At 43.6% G+C, this 25,545-nt stretch overlaps 1 protein-coding gene across 1 annotated transcript in view; it reads right to left on the minus strand.

Annotated features, from left to right (window-relative positions):
- Positions 1–1,133: 1,133 nt before the first annotated feature.
- Positions 1,134–25,545, minus strand: part of LOC143766863 (uncharacterized) — a 57,470-nt gene continuing 33,058 nt past the window's right edge. The window contains exon 7 of the mRNA XM_077254853.1: positions 1,134–3,120. Coding sequence (XP_077110968.1) covers positions 1,514–3,120 — 1,607 coding nt within the window. The 3' untranslated portion in view covers positions 1,134–1,513. The remainder of the gene's footprint in view (positions 3,121–25,545) is intronic.

Raw genomic sequence — 25,545 nt, forward strand, 5'->3', positions numbered from 1 at the left:
CGGATTGTGCGCACAGAGAGCAGTGAGTATTCATTGCTATTCAGTAGCGATCAGTGTCAGCCACCGGCTTCCTGCTGCTGCCGGCGGTCACGTGTGCCGCTACTTAAGAGAAATGAATATTCATTGGATTCATTCATCAGAACACTATTTAATATTGAACTATATTCAAGCGGAACTAGAGGAAGAAAACCCTAAAATCATGAATCATGTTAACCGAAACAGTCAAAACCAGCCACATATTGGCAGACCCCAGACCTCAAACTATATACTTTGTAAGTTCATCAGTAGTTTGTGGTCTCATTCACCACCGTATAGAGGCACTCACACCACCAGTTAGTGCAGCCGAGTCTGACTTTCTACTGCAGGCAACTTTTTGGCTTTTTTTTTCGCCCTTCTTTTCCCCTGATGAATCCCCTTGACAGGGGAGAAAACGCGTTGGTAGGCTACATTAGGGAGACTACATTTTTCAGGGAGGTTACATCTTTCCTGGGAAATTTACAAGCAGGTCCACACTTGGGTAATGCCCTTGTCAGGGCAGTAGTATAACAGGACAGGGGCCCGACAGGGAGAAATAGAAAAACTACCCTGTCTTCACTCTTTAAATCCCCCTCTCTTTCTCCCCCCGAATCCTGTTCCCCCATTGCAATAAACAGGCCGTGGAGGACATGAATAAGAACCTATACCGGTGAGATTGAACCATTTTTTACTTGAGCACTGCTAATCATGAGCACTCATATTTTTTAATTGCTGGTTGTATGTTTGTCCGAAGTATACATTGGCCTATTTTAAAGTATTGAGTAAATGTTAAGTTTTAGTATTTTTTTTTCTTGGCCATGCTGTAAATTATAGTGTTGCCTGATTGGTCAGGTATTTATTGGAAAAGATAACTCTGATCCTTTGTACTGGATATTACTTACACTACTAATTAACAGCTGTTACAATACCAAACTAAAACAGTCCATATAGGAGAAAAACACAATAATTATACTGTATTGTCACATACTATCTATTCCTGACACTGGAGTGGCGTATAAACTTACGAAGTATATAGTTTGAGGTATGAGATCTGCCATTATGTGGCTGGTTTTCTGACTGTTTCGGATAACATGATTTTAGTTTTTTTTTGCCTAGTCTCGCTTGAATATAGGCCAATATTAAATAGTCTCCTGATGAGTCGCCTTTGGTGAAGACGATGAAACCCGTAGAAATGAGAGACTTGGAGAGCGAGTGTGTATACGTCACCTCACCCTATATACTCAACTGTGGGGTACATGTTTTTTCTATTAGTCACCTACTGACTAACCTTCAGGGGGTGAATTGTGAGTATAGTTGTACATTTGGAATTAATAAAGTTTAGTTTTATCCTTTTGTTACTGACAACAGACAACCCATTTCAGAAGATTCAATTTTGGTTAAAACTATTCCAACATTATGAACAGAAAAAAGGCTTCTCCCCTATGTGACGTCTCTGATGTATATTAACAGTATATTTCCAAGTAAAATATTTCCTACATTAAGAAACTGAAAAAGGCTTCTCCCCTGTGTGACTGCTCTGATGTCTACCAAGAAGTGCTATATGGTTAAAACATTTCCCACATTCTGAACAGGAAAAAGGATTCTCCCCTGTGTGAATTCTCTGGTGACTAAGAAGAGCTGATTTCTGGATAAAACATTTCCCACATTCTGAACAGGAAAAAGGCTTCTTCCCTGAGTGAGTTCTCTGGTGACTAACAAGATTCCCTTTCTGGCTAAAACATTTCCCACATTCTGAACAGGAAAAAGGATTCTCCCCTGTGTGAATTCTCTGGTGACTAAGAAGAGCTGATTTTTGGATAAAGCATTTCCCACATTCTGAACATGAAAAAGGCTTCTCCCCTGTGTGAGTTCTCTGGTGAGTATCAAGATGCCATTTCTTGTTAAAACATTTCCCGCACTCTGAACAGGAAAAAGGCTTCTCCCCTTTGTGGGTTCTTTGATGGCTATCAAGATTTATTTTCCATTTAAAACATTTCCCACATTCTGAACATGAATATGGCTTCTCTGCTGTGTGAGTTCTCTCATGTGAAACGAGATTTGATTTCTGGTTAAAACATTTCCCACATTCTGAACAGGAAAAAGGCTTCTCCCCTGTGTGAGTTCTCTGATGTACAACAAGAGTCTCTTTATACTTAAAAATGTTTCCACATTCTGAACAGGAAAAAGGCTTCTCCTTCGTGTGAGTTCTATGGTGACTAACCAAATATGATTTGTGGTTAAAACATTTACCACATTCTAAACATGAAAAAGGCTTCTCCCCTGTGTGAGTTATTTGGTGTCGAACAAGATGCCATTTCTGATTAAAACATTTCCCACATTCTAAACATGAAAAAGGCTTCTCCCCTGTGTGAGTTCTATGGTGAGCAACCAAATCTGATTTCTGGTTAAAACATTTCCCACATTCTGAACAGGGAAAAGCCTTCTCCCCTGTGTGAATTCTCTGGTGAGTAACAAGCAGTGATTTTTGTGCAAAACATTTCCCACATTCTAAACATGAATAAGGCTTCTCCCCTGTGTGAGTTCTATGGTGAGTAACCAAATCTGATTTCTGGTTAAAACATTTCCCACATTCTGAACAGGAAAAAGGCTTCTCCCCTGTGTGAATTCTCTGGTGAGTAACAAGCACTGATTTATGTGCAAAACATTTCCCACATTCTAAACATGAAAAAGGCTTCTCCCCTGTGTGAGTCCTATGGTGAGTAACCAAATCTGATTTCAGGTTAAAACATTTCCCACATTCTGAACATGAAAAAGGCTTCTCCCCTGTGTGAGTTCTTTGGTGTGTAACAAAACGTGATTTTTCGTTAAAACATTTCCCACATTCTGAACATGAAAACGACTTCTTTGCTTTAGGGGCGCTTTGTTTTTTAATGCCTCTTTTGAGACTTTGATTTTCCTTAGAAGTCAGTAATGAATTAAAAGATGGGACCTGTTTCATAGGATCAGATGACAGATCTTTGCTGTGAATGGATGATATATCTGGAGTAAGAGCAATCACTTCAGTTGTATCTTGTAGGATCTCAAGATCATCAGATTTAAAAATTGAAGATGTCAGCTGTCCCTCTGATCTCCTGGTACAGTCATCTGCCAAGATAAAAAAACATTTTTTTTAAATAAAATATCCTCGAGTTTTATATTTTTGAACATTTCTACTTAAACTGTCCATAAAAATGGCAAACTATGTAAAAAACTTTTATTATTTACCAAGACAATGACAGTTCAGTCTAATAGAAAACCTTGTTGGATGAGCTAGTAGTGCGTGGTGTTCAACTGTTTGTTCATTCTGCCTATAACAACACTTTATTATCACACCGCCGAACAAACGGTGGAATAGCATGCGATCAAAAAGACGGATATAAATAACAATGGTACCGCTGAAAACGTCATCTTGTCCCGCAAAAAACGAGCTGCCATACAGCCTCATCAGCGAAAAAAATCAAAAAAGTTATAGTCCTCAGAATAAAGCGATGCAAAAATTATTATTTTTTCTATAAAATAGTTTTTATTGTATAAAAGCGCCAAAACATAAAAAAAATGATATAAATGAGGTATCTGTGATGCTGTAAGAATCAGGCTGCACTCAGATGTCACCCGAGTGCAGTCCTATTTGAGAGTGACGATTCAAACAGGGAAAACGGAGAGTGGACCCACTGGACCGTGACGACGAACCCCTCTCGGACGAGCTGACCAGGTGGACCGCCCCCTATACAGGGATAGTTAGGGGCAGGCCCGTGAGGGACTATCGTCACGGAAGCTGGAGGGTCGACAGATCAGACGGGCAAACTGCAGGCACACAGGGACCGAGGGAACAGGGAAGGAACAGAGGGAATGGCAAGGAACTACTGAGACGAGGGAGAAGATGGGAACGCTACGGAGACAAGGAGGCTGTCAGGACAATATGGAGACACTGAGGCTGACGGGAGCAAGGAAAGGGTATAGGAGCTGGGCAGGTACTGCAGAGAAACAGGAACTGAAGGAACATGGCAGGAACACAGGAAACAGGCAGGTACTGCAGAGAGAGGAGGAGACCCAAGGTCAGAGAGCTAGGAACGCACAGAGACCACAGGTGACCAGAAGCACTTGTTAACACAAATGAGCATCAGGCACAGAGGAGCAGCAGGAAGCAGCTTATATACCAGCGTGGGAGCTACTTCCGGGTTACAGTCCTCCAGGATGACGGAGAGGACAGGAAGGAGCGCCAGAGGAATCAGATGTGCGCACGCGCAGAGCTGAATGCGACGTGTGCGCGCGCGCGCACGCACGCACCCGGCGAGCTGCAGAAGCCGGGGGCGAGCGCTGGAGAGGACGCCTCAGCAGAGGAGCTGAGCCGGGACACCGAGGATGGGTAAGTATGACAGGGCGTGGGGAGAGACGGCGGCAGCAGCGGCATGACAGTATCGCTGTAATCATACTGAGCCGAAGAATAAAACTGCTTTATACATTTTACCAAACATGGAATGGTATAAACCCCCCCCAAAAGAAATTCATGAATAGCTGGTTTTCGGTCATTCTGCCTCACAAAAATCGGAATAAAAAGCGATCAAAAAAATATGTGCCCGAAAATGTTACCAATAAAAACGTCAACTCGTCCCGCAAAAAACAAGACCTCACATGACTCTGTTGACCAAAATATGGAAATATTATAGGTCTCAAAATGTGGTAACGCCCAAAAATATTTTTTGCAATAAAAAGCGTCTTTTAGTGCGTGACGGCTGCCAATCATTAAAAATCCGCTAAAAAACCCGCTATAAAAGTAAATCAAACCATCCTTCATCACCCCCTTAGGGAAAACTAAATTTTTTTTAAAAAGTATTTATTTCCATTTTCCCATTAGGGTTAGGATTACATTTACGTTTGGGATTAGGGTTAGGGGTGTGTCAGGGTTAGGGGTGTGTCAGGATTAGGGGTGTGGTTAGGGTTATGGTTGGGATTAAGGTACCGTCACACTAAACGATATCGCTAGCGATCCGTGACGTTGCAGCGTCCTGGCTAGCGATATCGTTTAGTTTGACAGGCAGCAACGATCAGGATCCTGCTGTGATGTCACTGGTCGCTGAATAAAGTTCAGAACTTTATTTGGTCGTCCGATCGCCGTGTATCGTTGTGTTTGACAGCAAAAGCAACGATACCAGCGATATTTTACACTGGTAACCAGGGTAAACATCGGGTTACTAAGCGCAGGGCCGCGCTTAGTAACCCGATGTTTACCCTGGTTACCAGCGTAAAATGTAAAAAAAACAAACAGTACATACTCACCATCTGATGTCCGTCAGGTCCCCCGGCGTCCGCTTCCCACACTGACTGAGCGCCGCAAAGTGAAAGTGAAAGCACAGCACGGCGGTGACGTCACCGCTGTGCTCTGCTCTCACTGTACGGCGGCGCTCAGTCAGAGCAGGAAGCAGACGGCAAGGGACCTGACGGACATCAGATGGTGAGTATGTACTGTTTGTTTTTTTTACATTTTACGCTGGTAACCAGGGTAAACATCGGGTTACTAAGCGCGGCCCTGCGCTTAGCAACCCGATGTTTACCCTGGTTACCCGGGGACCTCGGCATCGTTGGTCGCTGGAGAGCGGTCTGTGTGACAGCTCTCCAGCGATCAAACAGCGACGCTGCAGCGATCGGCATCGTTGTCGCTATCGCTGCAGCGTCGCTTAATGTGACGGTACCTTTAGGGTTAGGGATGTGTTTGGATTAGGGTTTCAGTTATAATTGGGGGGTTTCCACTGTTCAGGCACATCAGGGGCTCTCCAAACGCGACATGGCGTCCGATCTCAATTCCAGCCAATTCTGCGTTGAAAAAGTAAAACAGTGCTCCTTCCCTTCCGAGCTCTCCCGTGCGCCCAAACAGGGGTTTACCCCAACATATAGGGTATCAGCGTACTCAGGACACATTGGACAACAACTTTTGGAGTCCAATTTCTCGTTAACCTTGGTAAAATAAAAATTTCGGGGGCTAAAACACCATTTTTGTAGGAAAAAAATGATTTTTTATTTTCACGACTGCGTTATAAAGTGTAGTGAAATACTTGGGGGTTCAAAGTTCTCACAACACATCTAGATATATTCCTTGGGGAGTCTAGGTTCCAATATGGGGTCACTTGTTGGGGGTTTCTACTGTTTAGGTACATCAGGGGCTCTGCAAATGCAATGTGACCCCTGCAGACCAATCCATCTAAGTCTGCATTCCAAATGACACTCCTTCCCTTCCGAGCTCTGCTGTGCGCCCAAACGGTGGTTCCCCACCACATATGGGGTATCAGCGTACTCAGGACAAATTGGACAACAAGTTTTGGCATCCAATTTCTCCTGTTACCCTTGGGAAAATACAAAACTGGGGTTAAAAAATAATTTTTGTGGAAAAAAATAAATACATTTTATTTTCACGGCTCTGCGTCATAAACTGTAGTGAAACACTTGGGGGTTCAAAGCTCTCACAACACATCTAGATAAGATCCTTAGGGGGTCGACTTTCCAAAATGGTGTCACTTTTGGGGGTTTTCAATGTTTAGGCACATCAGAGGCTCTCCAAATGCAACATGGCGTCCCATCTTAATTCCAGCCAATTTTGCATTGAAAAGTCAAATGGCGCTCCTTCCATTCTGAGCGCTGCCATGCGCACAAACAGTGGTTTACCCCCACATATGGGGTATCGGTGTACTCAGGACAAATTGCACAACAAATTTTGGGGTCCATTTTCTCCTGTTACCCTTGGTAAAATATAACAAATTGGAGCTGAAGTAAATTTTTTGTGAAAAAAAAATTAAATGTTCCTTTTTTTTAAACATTCCAATAATTCCTATGAAGCACCTGAATGGTTAATAAACTTCTTGAATGTGGTTTTGTGCACCTTGAGGAGTGCAGTATTTAGAATGGTGTCACACTTGGGTATTTTCTATCATATAGACCCCTCAAAGTGACTTCAAATGTGATGTGGTCCCTAAAAAAAATGGTGTTGTAAAAATGAGAAATTGCTGGTCAACTTTTAACCCTTATAACTCGCTAACAAAAAAAAAAATGGTTTCCAAAATTGTGCTGATGTAAAGTAGACATGTGGGAAAAATATAGTTCTTACCGATAACGGTATTTCTCTGAGCCCATGATGGCACCACGGATAGAGGGGATCCGCTCACAAAGGACAGGAAACCTACAGATAAAAAGGCGGTACTTCTCTCCTGCATCAGTTGTTTACCAGAGAACAATGGGAGACTATGTAACAGCTTATTAGTTTCAACATTACTTTAAATTAATTTAATCGAGATACCGCGTGACCTATCATAAATAACCTATGGCTTATATTAGCGTGCACACCCATAAGTGAAGGGAGGGAATGTACGGGTGCCATCATGGGCTCAGAGAAATACCGTTATCGGTAAGAACTATATTTTTCTCTGTCGCCCAAGACGGCACCACGGAGAGATTTCATAGATTGTACATTCAGGGAGGGATCACCGCTTCCAGAACCCTTTTACCGAAGGTAAGGTCTGAAGAGGAGATAAGATCCAATCTATAGTGCTTATAGAATGTGGAAGGTGATGACCAAGTAGCAGCTCTACATATCTGGTCACTAGAAGCTCCGGCCTTCTCCGCCTAAGAAGCTACCATTGCCCTTGTTGAGTGAGCCTTGACCTCTCCTGGAACGGACATTCCACTTCACGAATATGACAAGCTGATAGCATCCGTGATCCATCTCGCCAGAGTGGCTTTGGAGACTTTTTTCCCCTTCCGGGGACCCTGAAAGCACACAAAAAGAGAGGCATCCTCCCTACTCTCTCTAGTGGCTTCTAAATACTGCATGAGACATCTCCTTACATCTAGTGTATGTAATACTTCCTCCTCCTTATTTTTAGGGTTAGGACAAAAGGAGGGAAGAGAGATCTCTTGAGTTCTGTGGAACCGGGAAGCCACTTTCGGGAAGTATGCAGGGTCTATTTTGAGAATAACTCTATCCTCTAAAACTTGTGTGTATGGAGGGTTAGCAGATAAAGCCTGTATGTCGCTAATTCTACGAGCGGATGTGAGGGCAACCAGCAGGGATGTTTTGAGGGATAGGAGTTTTAACGGGACATCCTCCAAGGGTTCAAAGGGAGGTTTAGTCAGGGCTTTAAGGACCAAATTTAAATCCCATTGATGGGCGGATTTAATTGGAATTGGCCTCGATCTACTTGCTGCCCTGATGAACCTTGAAACCCACCGGTTCCCTGCCAAATCATAATTAAACAGAGCTCCTAATGCTGCCACATGGACTTTCAGGGTACTCGTGGCTAAACCAATCTCCAATCCATTTTGTAAAAATTCTAATATAGTTTTAAGGGGAACCTTTTCCCCTATATTGGTGCCCGATGATAGGAATTTTTTCCATATCTTCCCATATTGCTTTGTTGTTACCGGTTTCCTACTTTGTAAAAGAGTGGATACTAACCATGGTGAAAATCCTCAATCCTCTAGTAGCTTCCTCTCAAATGCCAGGCTGTCAAGTGTAAGCTCGTAACTTGTGGATGGTTGACCGGGCCTTGGGAGAGTAAGCCTGGGAGGTCCGGGAGTACCCACGGGTCGGATATCGACATTCTCCTCATCCAAGAGAACCAAGGTCTCTTCGGCCAGAACGGGGCTATTAAGATTACATGAGCCCCGTACTCCCGAATCTTCCTCAGCACTGCTGGAATCAGAGCAAATGGGGGAAATGCGTAGGCCAGATGATGCCGCCATGGAATCAGGAACGCATCCAGAGCCACTGGGTTCCCCTGAGGAGTTATAGAGCAAAAGGAGGTTACTTTTTTGTTTGTGTTGTTGGCAAAGAGATCTATGTTGGGAACTCCCCATTTTTCTGTAATCTGGGTGAATACTGTCTGATTTAGCTCCCATTCCCCTTGCTTTAGACTGGAGCGGCTTAGAAAGTCCGCTTTGTAGTTGTCTACCCCCCTTATGTGTAGACTTGTCAGGGATAAGAGATTGTCCTCGGCTATCTGAAAGATTTCCTCGGTTACTTTCATCAGACTTTTGGAGCGAGTCCCACAGTGGTGATTCAGGTATGCTACTACCGCCCTGTTGTCTGACATGACTCTGATGTGGTGGGAGTGAAGGGCCCCCAAGAATTCCTGCAGGGAGAACTTGACCGCTAGGAGCTCTTTCATATTGGAAGATTCCTCCCGCAGGGAAGTCGACCAAGTACCTCGAACCACTAGGTCGCCCAAATGAGCCCCCCAGCCGCTGGGGCTCGCATCTGTTGTCAGTATTTTTGAGATTGGGATTATCTACAGGACTCCCTGGGAAAGATTCCTTTGCGATGCCCACCAGGTTAGTGACTGAGTTGTGTTCGGAGATAATCTCAACTGACTTTCTAAACTCCCTCTCAGAGAGATCTCTTCTGATAAAATCTGCCATTGAAGGTGTCTCGAATGGAGCTGAGCCCATTGGACAGCCGGTATGCAGGAAATCATGGACCCCAATTGGGACATAGCCTGACGTAGGGTTATAGAAGGGAGAGCTTGTATTTTGGACACTAGTCTTATCATCCTCTGTATTTTTTCCCCTGGAAGACGGCATTCTTCCTTTATAGAGTCCAGTGTGAGACCCAGGTATTCCTGGACCTGGGAAGGCACCAATCTGGACTTTAAGTTTATCAGCCAGCCCAGATCCTCTAGAGACCTCGTTGCGGATTCCAGCTGACTGCTGCAGTGTTGGGGGAGGAGCCTATCACCAAAAAGTCATCCAGGTATGGTACAATCAAGGTGTCTCGCTCTCTGAGATGAGCCATCACCTCCGAAATTATCTTTGTGAATATTCTCGGGGCAATTGCCAGTCCAAAAGGTAGGGCTGAAAATTGAAAGTGGCGTAATATCCCCCTGATATGAACTGCTATCCTGAGAAACCTCTGGTGATCTATGTGGATAGGGACGTGAAAGTATGCATCCTTCAGGTCCAGGACTACCATAAAACACCGAGGAAATAGCATTTTTATAGATGACTTTATCGTCTCCATTTTGAATGGTTGAATCTCTAGGTATTTGTTTAGGCTTTTCAGGTTTATGATAGTCCTGTATGACCCATCTGGGTTTTTTCTCAGAAATAGAGGGGAATAATAACCTTGCCCTCTTTCTTGAGGGAGAACTTCCAGAAAAACTCCCTTGTCCACTAGTCCTATGACCTCGTTTTCTAATGCCAATTGTTCTTCCACTGAAGACCTTGGAGAGGTTATCGAAAAGAAGGGACAAGGAGTTCTCAGAAATGTTAGTTTCAGACCTGATTTTATTATGCCCAGGATCCATTGGCTGCAAGTAATCTTTTCCCAGGCCGGGAGAAAGAGTGACAATCTCCCCCCCCCACCTGGGGCCAACCTTCATTGAGAAGGTTTCTTGTTGTCGCTGGGGTTTTTGTTAAACAGGTATCCTTTATTTCTGTTTTTCTTATCTTCCCACTTTCCCTGGTTTCTCCCTTGCTTTTTATGGAAAAACCTCTTGCTCCGAAAGGGCCGTCTATAAGCGGGGAAGCCCAGGGAGGGAAAAGATTTCTTTTCATCTCCTGCCTTCTCCAGGATGTCATCAAGGGAGGGACCAAACAAAAACTCCCCTTTACAAGGAATGGTATATATAACTTAGACTTTGTCTGCAAGACTCCTGGCCAGCACTTAAGCCACGTTAGAGAAGACCGCTGACCTGGCGGCCAATCTAATAGAATCGGCAGAAGCATCTGCTAAGAACGCGGCCGCCCCTCTTAGTGCAGGCAAGGTGCTCAGTATGGAGTCACGGGATGTTTTCCCCTTTAGCTGGCTCTCCAGTTGGTCTAACCAAATCATTAATGAACGGGACCTCCTCCAGCCGCTTCCCAGGCACTTTTGAAAAAGGCATCCGCTTTTTTGTCCTCAAAACGGAGGGAGAATTTCTTAGAGGCCTTAGATAAGGCTACATCTAGTTTGGGGGCTTTTTCCCAAAAGGAGCAGGATTCATTTTCAAAGGGGTACTTCCTCTTTGGCGTTAAGAACGCCTTTCTTAAGGGTTTCTTCCACTCTTTTTTGATTAGTGCGGAGATAGTTTCATTAAGTGGAAAAGCCCTCTTTTTCTTTTGCTCAAGACCCCCGAACAACCAACCCCATAGTACTCCTCACTGCTTTAATGAGGCCATCGGTGTCTTCCAAGGGGAAACAGCTGTGACCCCCAGAGGAAGAAGAGGAGGAATTAGATGAATCTGAGTCCGCACCATCACTGTCTGTATTAGACACTGGAGACGGGGACCTGTGTCTAGTCTTCCTCCGTTTTTTTCCCTTCTTACGAGATTTAAAGGTGTCTTCTACCTGATTCTTAATCAGGGTTTTAAGATCGGCTGCAAACCCAGGAAGCCCCTCGGATACTGTTTGCTGTATACATATATTACAGAGTCTCTTCTCCCAGGTAATTGGAAGATCTTCTTTATACAGGGCACAAATCCTGAGCTTAGGGAAAACTAAGCATTTCTTCCCCGGTTGAGGATGCTCTACGTCAGTTTTTTCCCCGACGCCGTACTGGACTCCTTGTTATGCTGGGACCTTTGGCATTCTTTACCGGTGGTATCCTGGTGTCCTTTTTGCTGTCGCCGTTTTTGCTGCTGCTGCGATACTGATGGTGGTGGTGGTGACTCAGGTAAGGGTGATGCCATGTCGCTCATTCTGGCTGTAGCTATGGCCTCACGTAGGCTGCCGTCAATTGCTGATGCTGTGGCTGTGCTGGTGCTGCGCTCTGCTGGTGCTGCGCTCTGCGCCGGTGCGGAGGCTTGCGCCGCTGCCTATGCTGCGGTCTTTCGCCCACTGATAACTGGAGCAGCCTCTTTTTTATACGGCAGAGATTCCCGCTGTTCGATTTAAATGCGCGCTTGCGCAAGAGTTCCGGCACCATCTGTGGAGCGCCTCTTCCTGCTTCCCCTGAGCAGAAGCGCCCTCTGGCGCATGCGCAGAAGCGCCCATCCGGCGCCTGCACAGAAGCGCCCATCCGGCACCTGTGCAGAAGCGCCTGTGCAGAAGCACCCATCCGGCGCCCACGCAGAAGCACTCATCCGGCGCCTGCGCAGAAGCGCCTCCTGCCGACACCTGTGCAGAAGCGCTCCTATCTCTCGCGCACGCGCGGGTGGCCCAAGATGGCGCCGCGCATGACGTGCATGAGACGCTGCCTCACTGGAGCTCCCGGTCTCTTTCAGCCTGCAGCCTTAATGCGCGGGTCCCTGCACGCCCCTCAGCCTGCAGCCTTCTGGCAATGCAGTGTGCAGACTGACGCTTCAAGGGGAGAGCCGCGCTGCTTCCTCCCACAACCGCAGAGGGACCCCCCTGGATGTTGCCGCTGCTGCATCTTACCTAGGGAGGTGACCGCAAATTCCATGTCACCTCCCCCACACACCCTAAAGGCCCACTAGCCCCAGCGGTGGTGCCTCGGGTCACCACACCAGCCGAGGCAGAGGGACCCCAGCTGCCTAAGTCGGACTGATTGGCCCCGGAATCCCACGACGATCTTTCTTCTGGTAAGTCTGTAGGTCTCCCATCAAGGACAGGAAACCAACTGATGCAGGAGAGAGGTACCGCATTTTTATCTGTAGGTTTCCTGTCCTTGGCGGGCGGGTCCCCTCTCTCCGTGGTGCCGTCATGGGCGACAGAGAAATATTACTTATTAAGTATTTTGTGTGACATATCTCTGTGATTTAAGGGCATAAAAATTCAAAGTTGGAAAATTTTTAAATGGTCAAAATATTCGTAAAATTTCAGGGTTTTTTTCACAAATAAATGCAAGTAATATCAAAGAAATTTTACCACTATCATGAAGTACAATATGTCACGAGAAAACATTGTCAGAATCACCGGGATCCATTGAAGCGTTCCAGAGTTATAACCTCATAAAGGGACAGTGGTCAGAAATGTAAAAATTGGCCTGGTCATTAACGTGCAAACCAACCTCGGGGCTTAAGGGGTTAAAGGGAACCTATCACCCCCCTCCGGCGTTTGTATCTAAAAGAGCCACCTTGTGCAGTACTAATGCTGCATTCTGACAAGGTGGCTTTTTAGTTACAAATGCCTGCACACGCTGAAATAAACACTTATAAAATAAGCCTCCACATATCCTGAAATCGTCCCGGGGCAGGACTTTCTTTCCTAATTAGACGCAGCACAGCCGTCACTCCGGAGCTGTGTGCGCCGCCTCCTCTTCCTGCATTATCGTCCTGGCGCCTGCGCTGTAAGTACGAAGGGCAGCGCAACTGTGCATGCTCGAAAATAAAAACTTACAGCGCAGGCGCCGAGGACGTTAATGCAGTAAGAGGAGGCGGCGCCCACAGCTCCGGAGTGACGGCTGTGCTGCGTCTAAGTAGGAAGGAAAGTCGCGTCCCCGGGACGATTTCAGGGTATACGGGGGCACATTTTATAAGTGTTTATTTCAGCATTAGTGCTGCACAAGGTGGCTCTTTTAGTTACAAGCGCCTGGGGGGTGACAGGTTCCCTTTAATGGCATCATGTGGAGATTTTCTGCAAAAGAGCGGAGAAGATGGAAGTCTGCAGAGACCGCTGTGGGTGAGAAAACTCATCATAGGGTCTGGACAAGATGAAAAAAAGAAGAACGACTCCAGAGACGACGTCATCTATAAGGTACCTGGATGTAAATGTTATTTGTGATACTGACTCATGTTTTTATTTATGTTAGGAGCATTAAAGGGGATGTCCAGGTTTGTAATGAATTACCCAAATATATAGACCAACAAATAAAATATGGTGTACAACCAAAATATAATATATATCCAAGAAAAGGGAAGTACCACTCGAATATGTCAAATAGAAATACTTTATTGATATGTTTTAATTAAAAGGGGAACAAAAATAATAACATGTATATACGATACTCAAGAACAAGAGGACAAGGCAAGGTAACCAAAGCAATCCAGTACACAGAAGATATAATTATACATCCAGAGTGATGATATAAAAGTTAAATACACTGTATCCACCAGCAGGTGTCACTAGATCTCACATAAGGGTATACCCATAATTCAATAACAAGGTAGAAACTTCTCGTAAAGAAGGAAAGTGTTCGTGCATATATTTGCTACATCAGGTAAATATAAAGTGTCGCTGCATGTGTAAACAAGGAGTTATAGAAAGTTAAATAAATGAACTCCTAGGCAGAATAAAGTGTCTGTGCATATGCAGGTCTAAGGGTCAGATAAGCCAGTGCAGAGATCCTATAAAAGTATAACATAGCGGCAGAATTGTAATGTATAAATACCTGCTGGGAGGTGGATTGCAGTGGATGGGGAAACCCCGACGCGCGTTTCGCAACGTAGCTTCTTCCTGGGGGTCGTGGTAATGTGGGGGACAGATTGGGGGCCTTATATGTGCGGCGGTTGTCATGGCGCTGGCGTCCATCGTGCCCAAAGCAGGAAGCGGCAGGTCCGGCGTCCCACGTCACCTCATCCCGCCCCACTCCGACGCGTCAGAGAGGTGAAGGAGGAAGCGACGCTTGGGACACGTTACCACGGCAACCCGCAAGGGCCGACGAGCGCAAGCGCACCACGCTGCAATAAAGAAGCACAGAAGTGCTGGCAAATGGTGTACTGAAGAATAGAGTGTAGCAGTGTGACAGAGGTTGCACTAGAACTAGTGTGAGTATGACATGTGACAAGGTAATATACAGATAATGATGCGCTTCCTATGGCATTGACTACAAGGGAATAAAGTGCGATATAGTGTGCAAAGTAGTGCAGACAATTACTCTAGAGCTTGGGGAAAGCATGAAATATGGTAAAGTGATATACATAATAATACAAATCCCATGGCACTAAATACGAGGGGATAAAGTGCAGTATTGAGTGCAATATAATAAATAAGCATAAAAAAAGTTTTTTAAAATAGATTATACTAAAACAAGTGTAAATGACCAAATAAAATGTAGAAAAAACTGTAGTTCAAAATGAAAAAATAGAATAAAAAAATTATTATAAAATAATAATAATATAATAATGAGTGTGATACAATATGCACAGTACGCAAGTAAAAAAGAAGGTGAGGGTAGATTGCACCAGGTAGGATGAAAAAATGAAATATAATTACATATAGATGAAATATGCAGAGAATATGAACAAAATATAGTGTAATAAATACATATATTAAGAGTGAAATACAAATACATGGTGAAAAAACTATAAATAAACGAAAAAGAATAAAACAGAATGCAAAAAATAAATAAGAAAGAAAACACTAGAATAAAAATAATTATATAAAAAATATATGTTAATATTTTCTATTTCCTTGTAGATAGAGCCATCATTTGAATTCTTCCTCTGAAAAATTAGACAGATAACGAAGCTTGCAAGAAGAAGGTGAGGTAAGTAGCAGCATTAAATGGTATCCCGATCACATGTCATGAATAAAAACTATAAGAAAGGACAACAAAAAAAGTTAGCAACACAAATAAGGGATAAAATAGCAGGTTAAAAAGTGACATACAGCATACTTTTGTACGTGTATTCACAATATAAATAAAAACATATAAAATATTAATGGAAAGTCGATAAGCACTAGAAACTTATTCAAAATAGAATCATATTAAAGAAAAGAGGCAAAGCTCATAACTTCATTAAGGCCGCCAGGTTGAAGTGAGCCTATCCTGGAGATCCATTTAGTTTCAAGTTGGGCCAGTCTGGTTTTATAATTCCCACCCCTAGAATCCTTCAAGATTCTATCAATGCCAATTACCCTCAACATGCTGGGGTCGCATTTATGAGCAACCTTAAAATGTCGTGGTATTGGCTTGAGCAAGGTCATATCAGTCACTCCACACGCATTAGTAATATCGCAGACGTGTTCCCGAATTCTGACTTTCAGTTGTCTAGAGGTCATGCCTATGTAAATGAGATGACATGGGCAGGTGGCATAGTAGATTACACAATCCGTTGCACACGTAATGTTGTGGGTAATCCGAAAAACATTACCCTGTGTGTCTTTAAAATCCAAAGCCCTATCCATATTCCTACACGCCAGGCATTTCTTGCAGGGAAAGAAGCCCCATTTAGGTCCTCGGGTATTAAATGGGTTAGGTCCTGTAATACCTTTATACTGGCTGTGGACTAACAGGTCTTTCAAATTTCGTGATCTCCTGTAGGTAATCATCGGTGTTGCAGGGATATTCTTCGCTAGGACAGGATCACTCATGATAATTGGCCAAAATTTGGCAAGTGCCTGCCTCATGGGTTGCCATTTTTCATTGTAATCAGAGATAAATCTTACCACTGGTGGTGCATTGGGGGCATTCCTTTGTTTACATTTCAACAACTCACATCTTGACTTTTTATTGGCCTTAGACCAGCCCTGTCGAATAGTCCTATCCGAGTATCCCCTCTGTGAAAAGCGTTGTGCCAGTTCAAGGGATTGGGTTTTAAATGAAGTTTCCGTTGAGCAAATCTATGCGTTTGACTGTACTTATTAAACTGACCCACAAGTACAGTCAAACGCATATTGACTTCTTGGACACAAAAATTTTTAAGGGTGAAGATGGATTCCTCCATACCGAAGTATTCAGAAAAGAGACATCTGTGAATTCAGTATTGCATGCCAAGTCATCACATCCAAGACCCCTGAAAGATAGCATTCCATATGGGCAGTTTCTAAGATGTAGGAGGATTTGCTCAACGGAAACTTCATTTAAAACCCAATCCCTTGAACTGGCACAACGCTTTTCACAGAGGGGATACTCGGATAGGACTATTCGACAGGGCTGGTCTAAGGCCAATAAAAAGTCAAGATGTGAGTTGTTGAAATGTAAACAAAGGAATGCCCCCAATGCACCACCAGTGGTAAGATTTATCTCTGATTACAATGAAAAATGGCAACCCATGAGGCAGGCACTTGCCAAATTTTGGCCAATTATCATGAGTGATCCTGTCCTAGCGAAGAATATCCCTGCAACACCGATGAAAAGTCAAGATGTGAGTTGTTGAAATGTAAACAAAGGAATGCCCCCAATGCACCACCAGTGGTAAGATTTATCTCTGATTACAATGAAAAATGGCAACCCATGAGGCAGGCACTTGCCAAATTTTGGCCAATTATCATGAGTGATCCTGTCCTAGCGAAGAATATCCCTGCAACACCGATGATTACCTACAGGAGATCACGAAATTTGAAAGACCTGTTAGTCCACAGCCAGTATAAAGGTATTACAGGACCTAACCCATTTAATACCCGAGGACCTAAATGGGGCTTCTTTCCCTGCAAGAAATGCCTGGCGTGTAGGAATATGGATAGGGCTTTGGATTTTAAAGACACACAGGGTAATGTTTTTCGGATTACCCACAACATTACGTGTGCAACGGATTGTGTAATCTACTATGCCACCTGCCCATGTCATCTCATTTACATAGGCATGACCTCTAGACAACTGAAAGTCAGAATTCGGGAACACGTCTGCGATATTACTAATGCGCGTGGAGTGACTGATATGACCTTGCTCAAGCCAATACCACGACATTTTAAGGTTGCTCATAAATGCGACCCCAGCATGTTGAGGGTAATTGGCATTGATAGAATCTTGAAGGATTCTAGGGGTGGGAATTATAAAACCAGACTGGCCCAACTTGAAACTAAATGGATCTCCAGGATAGGCTCACTTCAACCTGGCGGCCTTAATGAAGTTATGAGCTTTGCCTCTTTTCTTTAATATGATTCTATTTTGAATAAGTTTCTAGTGCTTATCGACTTTCCATTAATATTTTATATGTTTTTATTTATATTGTGAATACACGTACAAAAGTATGCTGTATGTCACTTTTTAACCTGCTATTTTATCCCTTATTTGTGTTGCTAACTTTTTTTGTTGTCCTTTCTTATAGTTTTTATTCATGACATGTGATCGGGATACCATTTAATGCTGCTACTTACCTCACCTTCTTCTTGCAAGCTTCGTTATCTGTCTAATTTTTCAGAGGAAGAATTCAAATGATGGCTCTATCTACAAGGAAATAGAAAATATTAACATATATTTTTTATATAATTATTTTTATTCTAGTGTTTTCTTTCTTATTTATTTTTTGCATTCTGTTTTATTCTTTTTCGTTTATTTATAGTTTTTTCACCATGTATTTGTATTTCACTCTTAATATATGTATTTATTACACTATATTTTGTTCATATTCTCTGCATATTTCATCTATATGTAATTATATTTCATTTTTTCATCCTACCTGGTGCAATCTACCCTCACCTTCTTTTTTACTTGCGTACTGTGCATATTGTATCACACTCATTATTATATTATTATTATTTTATAATAATTTTTTTATTCTATTTTTTCATTTTGAACTACAGTTTTTTCTACATTTTATTTGGTCATTTACACTTGTTTTAGTATAATCTATTTTAAAAAACTTTTTTTATGCTTATTTATTATATTGCACTCAATACTGCACTTTATCCCCTCGTATTTAGTGCCATGGGATTTGTATTATTATGTATATCACTTTACCATATTTCATGCTTTCCCCAAGCTCTAGAGTAATTGTCTGCACTACTTTGCACACTATATCGCACTTTATTCCCTTGTAGTCAATGCCATAGGAAGCGCATCATTATCTGTATATTACCTTGTCACATGTCATACTCACACTAGTTCTAGTGCAACCTCTGTCACACTGCTACACTCTATTCTTCAGTACACCATTTGCCAGCACTTCTGTGCTTCTTTATTGCAGCGTGGTGCGCTTGCGCTCGTCGGCCCTTGCGGGTTGCCGTGGTAACGTGTCCCAAGCGTCGCTTCCTCCTTCACCTCTCTGACGCGTCGGAGTGGGGCGGGATGAGGTGACGTGGGACGCCGGACCTGCCGCTTCCTGCTTTGGGCACGATGGACGCCAGCGCCATGACAACCGCCGCACATATAAGGCCCCCAATCTGTCCCCCACATTACCACGACCCCCAGGAAGAAGCTACGTTGCGAAACGCGCGTCGGGGTTTCCCCATCCACTGCAATCCACCTCCCAGCAGGTATTTATACATTACAATTCTGCCGCTATGTTATACTTTTATAGGATCTCTGCACTGGCTTATCTGACCCTTAGACCTGCATATGCACAGACACTTTATTCTGCCTAGGAGTTCATTTATTTAACTTTCTATAACTCCTTGTTTACACATGCAGCGACACTTTATATTTACCTGATGTAGCAAATATATGCACGAACACTTTCCTTCTTTACGAGAAGTTTCTACCTTGTTATTGAATTATGGGTATACCCTTATGTGAGATCTAGTGACACCTGCTGGTGGATACAGTGTATTTAACTTTTATATCATCACTCTGGATGTATAATTATATCTTCTGTGTACTGGATTGCTTTGGTTACCTTGCCTTGTCCTCTTGTTCTTGAGTATCGTATATACATGTTATTATTTTTGTTCCCCTTTTAATTAAAACATATCAATAAAGTATTTCTATTTGACATATTCGAGTGGTACTTCCCTTTTCTTGGATATACAGGTTTGTAATGAGTCTGCAGTCATTCTTTGTGACTGCAGACTTCTGCATTCTCACAGTGCGCACTGCATACTGTCAGGATTCACTCGTGCTGGCAATTTACATATCATTCATTCTCTGAACTGAAATATCCTGCATGTCTATTGTTCCACTCCCTGACAGCAAGCAGCCTGAATGGTATCTGAGTCATTCTATCTTCGGCATTGAATCCTGCATATATCTATATATGTTACCCATCTTCTTACGCAATTGTTTGTGTTTATAGATATTTAACTCACTTCTGCTTGTCCTTATGCAGAGAGATCACATAACTGTTTCAAAGCGGTTTATGATCCATGTAGACCTGGACATTTGTTTATCTGTTCAGTACATTTATTGTGTCTTGCTGTCTCAACTGAGTTAGATTAATTGCTAACGAGAGGGAAAACCAAAAAAAAAAAAAAAAGTGAGATCTAAGAGCTAGCCTTCTATAAATGTAGACATACTTTGGGGATGCATTCGTGCAGGGGTGCATTCGTGCACTATTATTCGTGTACATTTTTTCTAAGTACTCGGCCGTTATAACATGGCAGTTAGACAGGTAAGAATCTAAATCTATTCCCTATTCATTTGGAACAGAACAAATACTCACCATATATATTTGCATAATCTATATCCTGGCTGCTGCACTCACTCACATTCACCGCCCTTGCATTAACTCTCTACACACACTCCATCCATATCGGCCCCTCTGTCCTTGCCTCTCCTCTGTATAGCACTCATGCTCTGTTCACATTGCTTAACAGCGCAGATCCATTCAGTCCCACCATTCAACACAAGAGACGCTCTCACAAATCACTTAATCATCTGCTCACTCTTTCTATCCTCCTTCTCCTAGTCGCTGGAGACATCTCTCCCAACCCCGGCCCCCCATGTTATAGCCAGTCAAACCTCCCAACTGCTACACCCAGAAACCCCTCTAACCTTATTAATATTCCCTGCATGCCTTCTGTCTCTTTCAATTGTGCCCTTTGGAATTCTCGCTCTGTGTGTAATAAACTCTCCTTCATCCATGACTTCTTCCTTTCTAATTCTCTTAACCTCCTGGCTCTTACTGAAACCTGGATCCAGCAGTCAGACACCACCGCTGCTGCTGCTCTTTCATATGGTGGACTACACTTTTCTCATACCCCAAGATTGGACAACAGAGCAGGTGGAGGCGTTGGTCTGCTCCTTTCACCCCTAAATACCCTCACTTGTCTTCCCTTCGTTTGAGGTCCATGCTGTCAGACTCTACATTCCTTTCTCCATGTGAGTGGCGGTGGTGTATAGTCCTCCCGGCCCCTCTCATCAGTTCCTGATGAAGCCACCTGGCTTCCACACTTTCTCTCCTGTGACACCCCCACCCTCATCATGGGTGATTTCAACATCCCCATTGCTTCTCCCCTCTCTGTTATGGTCTGGTGATTAAGGAGCAACATGGGACGAGCTCTGAAGGAGGTGGTACCTGTACTGACCGCAGTTCCTGAACCTAACAACACTAGAAGTAGCCGTGGAATGTTCCTATCGCTCCCTAGATACCTCGTCACAGCCGGAGATCTAACTACCCCTAAAGAGGAATGCTATCTTGCCTCAGAGAAAATCCCCAAAGGAAAGGCAGCCCCCCACAAATAATGACTGAGTGGAGAGGGAAATTACATACACAGAATGAATACAGAATTTAGCAAACGAGGCCACTTCTAGAAAGATAGAACAAGATAGTATACTGTGCGGTCAGTATAAAAACTAGAAAAATCCACCACAGAGTTTACAAAATCTCCACACCTGACTAACGGTGTGGAGGGCAAATCTGCTTTCCCAGAGCTTCCAGCTTAACTGAATACATACATACTGACAAGCTGGACTAGAAAAAACATAGGCTGAGCAAAACGATTAAGTCCACATCAAGTGGACAAATAAAGAACAAGCAAGGACTTATCTTTGCTGAACTGGACAGAATATCAGGGAAATCCGAGGAGAGATGTGACTCCAGCCTGGGAACATTGACAACTGGCCCAGACTGAAGGGCAGAGCCAGGCTAAATAGCCGAGCAGCAAAAACAATCAGTGGAAGCAGCTGCTACTGAGAAATCCAAGGAGCAGCCGTTCCACTTAAAACCACCGGGGGAGCCCAAGAGCAGAACTCACAAAAGTGCGATTTACAACCACCGGGGGGAGCCCAGGAACGGAATTCACAACACCTCTCCCCATCTGCTTTTCACCTTATATCTCTAACCTCCTCTTTCGGCCTCTCGCAGCATACTAACTCTCCAACTCATGAAGATGGAAACTCCCTTGACTTGGTCTTCTCCCGGCTTTGCTCAGTGGATGATTTCACAAACTCCCCTCTCCCGCTCTCTGACCACAACCTTCTTTCATTCTCTATCAAGAACTGCCATCTCGCTCAGGTCACCCCCTACTTTCCACACTTATAGAAACATACAGGCCATTAACACCCAGAAACTTATGAAGAACTTGCAGTCCCCATTGGCCCCAATCTTCTCCATCTCATGTCCTGATTCTGCTCTGAAGCATTACAATGAAACCCTGCAAAGTGCCCTGGATGAAGCTGCACCTCCTATACATAGAACAACTCGGCACAGACAGCGACAACCATGGCACATGCTGCAAACAAGTTTCCTGCAGCGGTGCTCCAGGTGCGCCGAACGTCTGTGGAGAAAATCTAATCTACCCGAAGATTTCATCCATTATAAGTTCATGCTAAAAACATACAACTCTGCCCTTCACCTCTCCAAACAAACCAATTTCAACACCCTCATCACCTCGCTGTCCAATAACCCTAAACGTCTCTTTGACACTTTCCATTCCCTACTCAACCCAAGAGTGCAGGCCCCAACCACGGATCTCCGCGCTGACGATCTGGCTAATTACTTCAAAGAAAAAATTGACCACATTCGACAGGAAATCATCTCTCAATCTCTTCATATCATGCACTGTCCTCCTTCCCCCACTGCATCTATTTCACTCTCCGACTTTGAACCAGTTACAGAAGTAATCAGGCTCCTTGCATCTTCTCACCCAACCACTTGCCCCAGTGACCCCATTCCGTCACATCTCCAGTCCCTTTCCCCGGCTGTCACCTCTCACCTAACAAAAATATTCAACCTCTCTCTCACTTCCGGTATTTTTCCATCCTTATTTAAGCATGCCATCATACATCCATTTCTTAAAAAAACATCCCTCGATCAAAACGGTGCCGCTAATTATAGACCTGTCTCTATTCTTCCCTTCATCTCCAAACTCCTCGAACGCCTGGTCCACTCCCGTCTCACCCGCTATCTCTCAGATAACTCTTATCGACCCTCTTCAATTTGGTTTCCGCTCTTTACACTCTACTGAAACTGCCCTCACTAAAGTCTCTAATGACCTACTAACAGCCAAATCTAATGGTCACTACTCCATGCTAATTCTCTTGGCTCTCTCCGCAGCATTCGACACTGTGGATCATCAGCTCCTCCTCACTATGCTCCGCTCTATCGGCCTCAAGGACACCATTCTCTCCTGGTTCTCCCCCTATCTCTCTGACCGCTCCTTCACTGTATCTTTTGCTGGTTCCTCCTCCGCTCACCTTCCCCTTACTGTTGGGGTTCCTCAAGGATCAGTCCTAGGCCCACTCCTCTTCTCTTTGTATACTACCCCTATTGGACAAACATCCAATCAGTAGATTTGGTCTCCAGTACCATCTCTAGGCTGACGACACCCAATTATACACTTCTCCTGTTATCACGCCGACCTTTTTAGAAAACACCAGGAATTGTCTTACCGCTGTTTCTAACATCATGTCCTCCCTATCTGAAACTGAATCTGTCAAAAACTGAACTCCTCCTGTTTTCTCCCTCTATTAACCCCTTCACCCCCAAGGGTGGTTTGCACGTTAATGACCGGGCCAATTTTTACAATTCTGACCACTGTCCCTTTATGAGCTATAACTCAGGAACGCTTTGACGGATCTTGGCGATTCTGACATTGTTTTCTCGTGACATATTGTACTTCATGTTAGTGGTAAAATGTATTCGATATAACTTGCGTTTATTTGTGAAAAAAGCGGAAATTTGGCAAAAATTTTGCAATTTTCCAACTTTGAATTTTTATGCCCTTAAATCACAGACATATGTCACGCAAAATACTAAGTAACATTTCCCACATGTCTACTTTACATCAGCATAATTTTAGAACCAAAATTTTTTTTTGTTAGGGAGTTATAAGGGTTAAAAGTTGACCAGAAATTTCTCATTTTTACAACACCATTTTTTTTTAGGGACCACATCTCATTTGAAGTAATTTTGAGGGGTCTATATGATAGAAAATACCCAAGTGTGACACCATTCTAAAAACTGCACCCCTAAAGGTGCTCAAAACCACATTCAAGAAGTTTATTAACCCTTCAGGTGTTTCACAGGAATTTTTGGAATGTTTAAATAAAAATGATCATTTAACTTTTTTTCAAACAAAATTTATTTCAGCTCCAATTTGTTTTATTTTACCAAGGGTAACAGAAGAAAATGGACCGCCAAAGTTCTTGTACAATTTGTCCTGAGTACGCTGATACCCCATATGTGGGGGTAAACCACTGTTTGGGCGCATGGCAGAGCTCGGAAGGGAAGGAGCGCCATTTGACTTTTCAATGCAAAATTGACTGGAATTGAGATGGGACGCCATGTTGCGTTTGGAGAGCCCCTGATGTGCCTAAACATTGAAACCTCCTACAAGTGACACCATTCTGGAAAGTAGACCCCCTAAGGAACTTATCTAGATGTGTGGTGAGCACTTTGACCCACCAAGTGCTTCACAGAAGTTTATAATGCAGAGCCGTAAAAATAAAAAATCATTTTTTCACAAAAATGATCTTTTTGCCCCCAATTTTTTATTTTCCCAAGGGTAAGAGAAGAAATTGGACCCTAAAAAATGTGCAATTTGTCCTGAGTACGCTGATACCCCATATGTGGGTGTAAACCATTGTTTGGGCGCATGGCAGAGCTTGGAAGGGAAGGAGCGCCATTTGACTTTTCAATGCAAAATTGACTGGAATTGAGATGGGACGCCATGTTGCGTTTGGAGAGCCCCTGATGTGCCTAAACATTGAAACCTCCTACAAGTGACACCATTTTGGAAATTAGACCCCCAAAGGAACTTATCTAGATGTGTTTTGAGAGCTTTGAACCCCCAAGTGTTTCACTACAGATTATAACGCAGAGCCGTGAAAATAAAAACTTTTTTTTTTTTTTTTCACAAAAATGATTTTTAGCCCCCAGCTTTGTATTTTTACAAGGGTAACAGAATAAATTGGACCCCAAAAGTTGTTGTCCAATTTGTCCTGAGTACGATGATACCCCATATGTGGGGGGGGGAACCACTGTTTGGGCGCATGACAGGGCTCGGAAGGGAAGGAGCGCCATTTGGAATGCAGACTTAAATGGATTGGTCAGCAGGCATCACGTTGCATTTGCAGAGCCCCTGATGTACCCAAACAGTACAAACCCCCCACAAGTGACCCCATATTGGAAACTAGACCACCCACGGAACTTATCTAGATGTGTTGTGAGAACTTTGAACCCCCAAGTGTTTCACTACAGTTTACAACGCAGAGCCGTGAAAATAAAACATCTTTTTTTTTCCCACAAAAATGATTTTTAGCCCCCGAAATTTTTATTTTCCCAAGGATAACAAGAGAACTTGGACCACAGAAGTTGTTGTCCAATTTGTCCTGAGTACGCTGATACCCCATATGTTGGGATAAACCCCTTTTTGGGCGCACGGGAGAGCTCGGAAGGGAAGGAGCACGGTTTTACTTTTTCAACGCAGAATTGGCTGGAATTGAGATCGGACGCCATGTCGCGTTGAGAGCCCCTGATGTGCCTGAACAGTGGAAACTCCCCAATTCTACCTGAAACCCTAATCCAAACACACCCCTAACCCTAATCCCAACGGTAACCCTAACCACACCCCTAGCCCTGACACACCCATAATTCTAATCCCAACCGTAAATGTAATCCAAACCCTAA

Source organism: Ranitomeya variabilis, chromosome 4 (genome assembly GCF_051348905.1).
Source record: "Ranitomeya variabilis isolate aRanVar5 chromosome 4, aRanVar5.hap1, whole genome shotgun sequence".
NCBI classification, from domain to species: Eukaryota; Metazoa; Chordata; class Amphibia; order Anura; family Dendrobatidae; genus Ranitomeya; species Ranitomeya variabilis.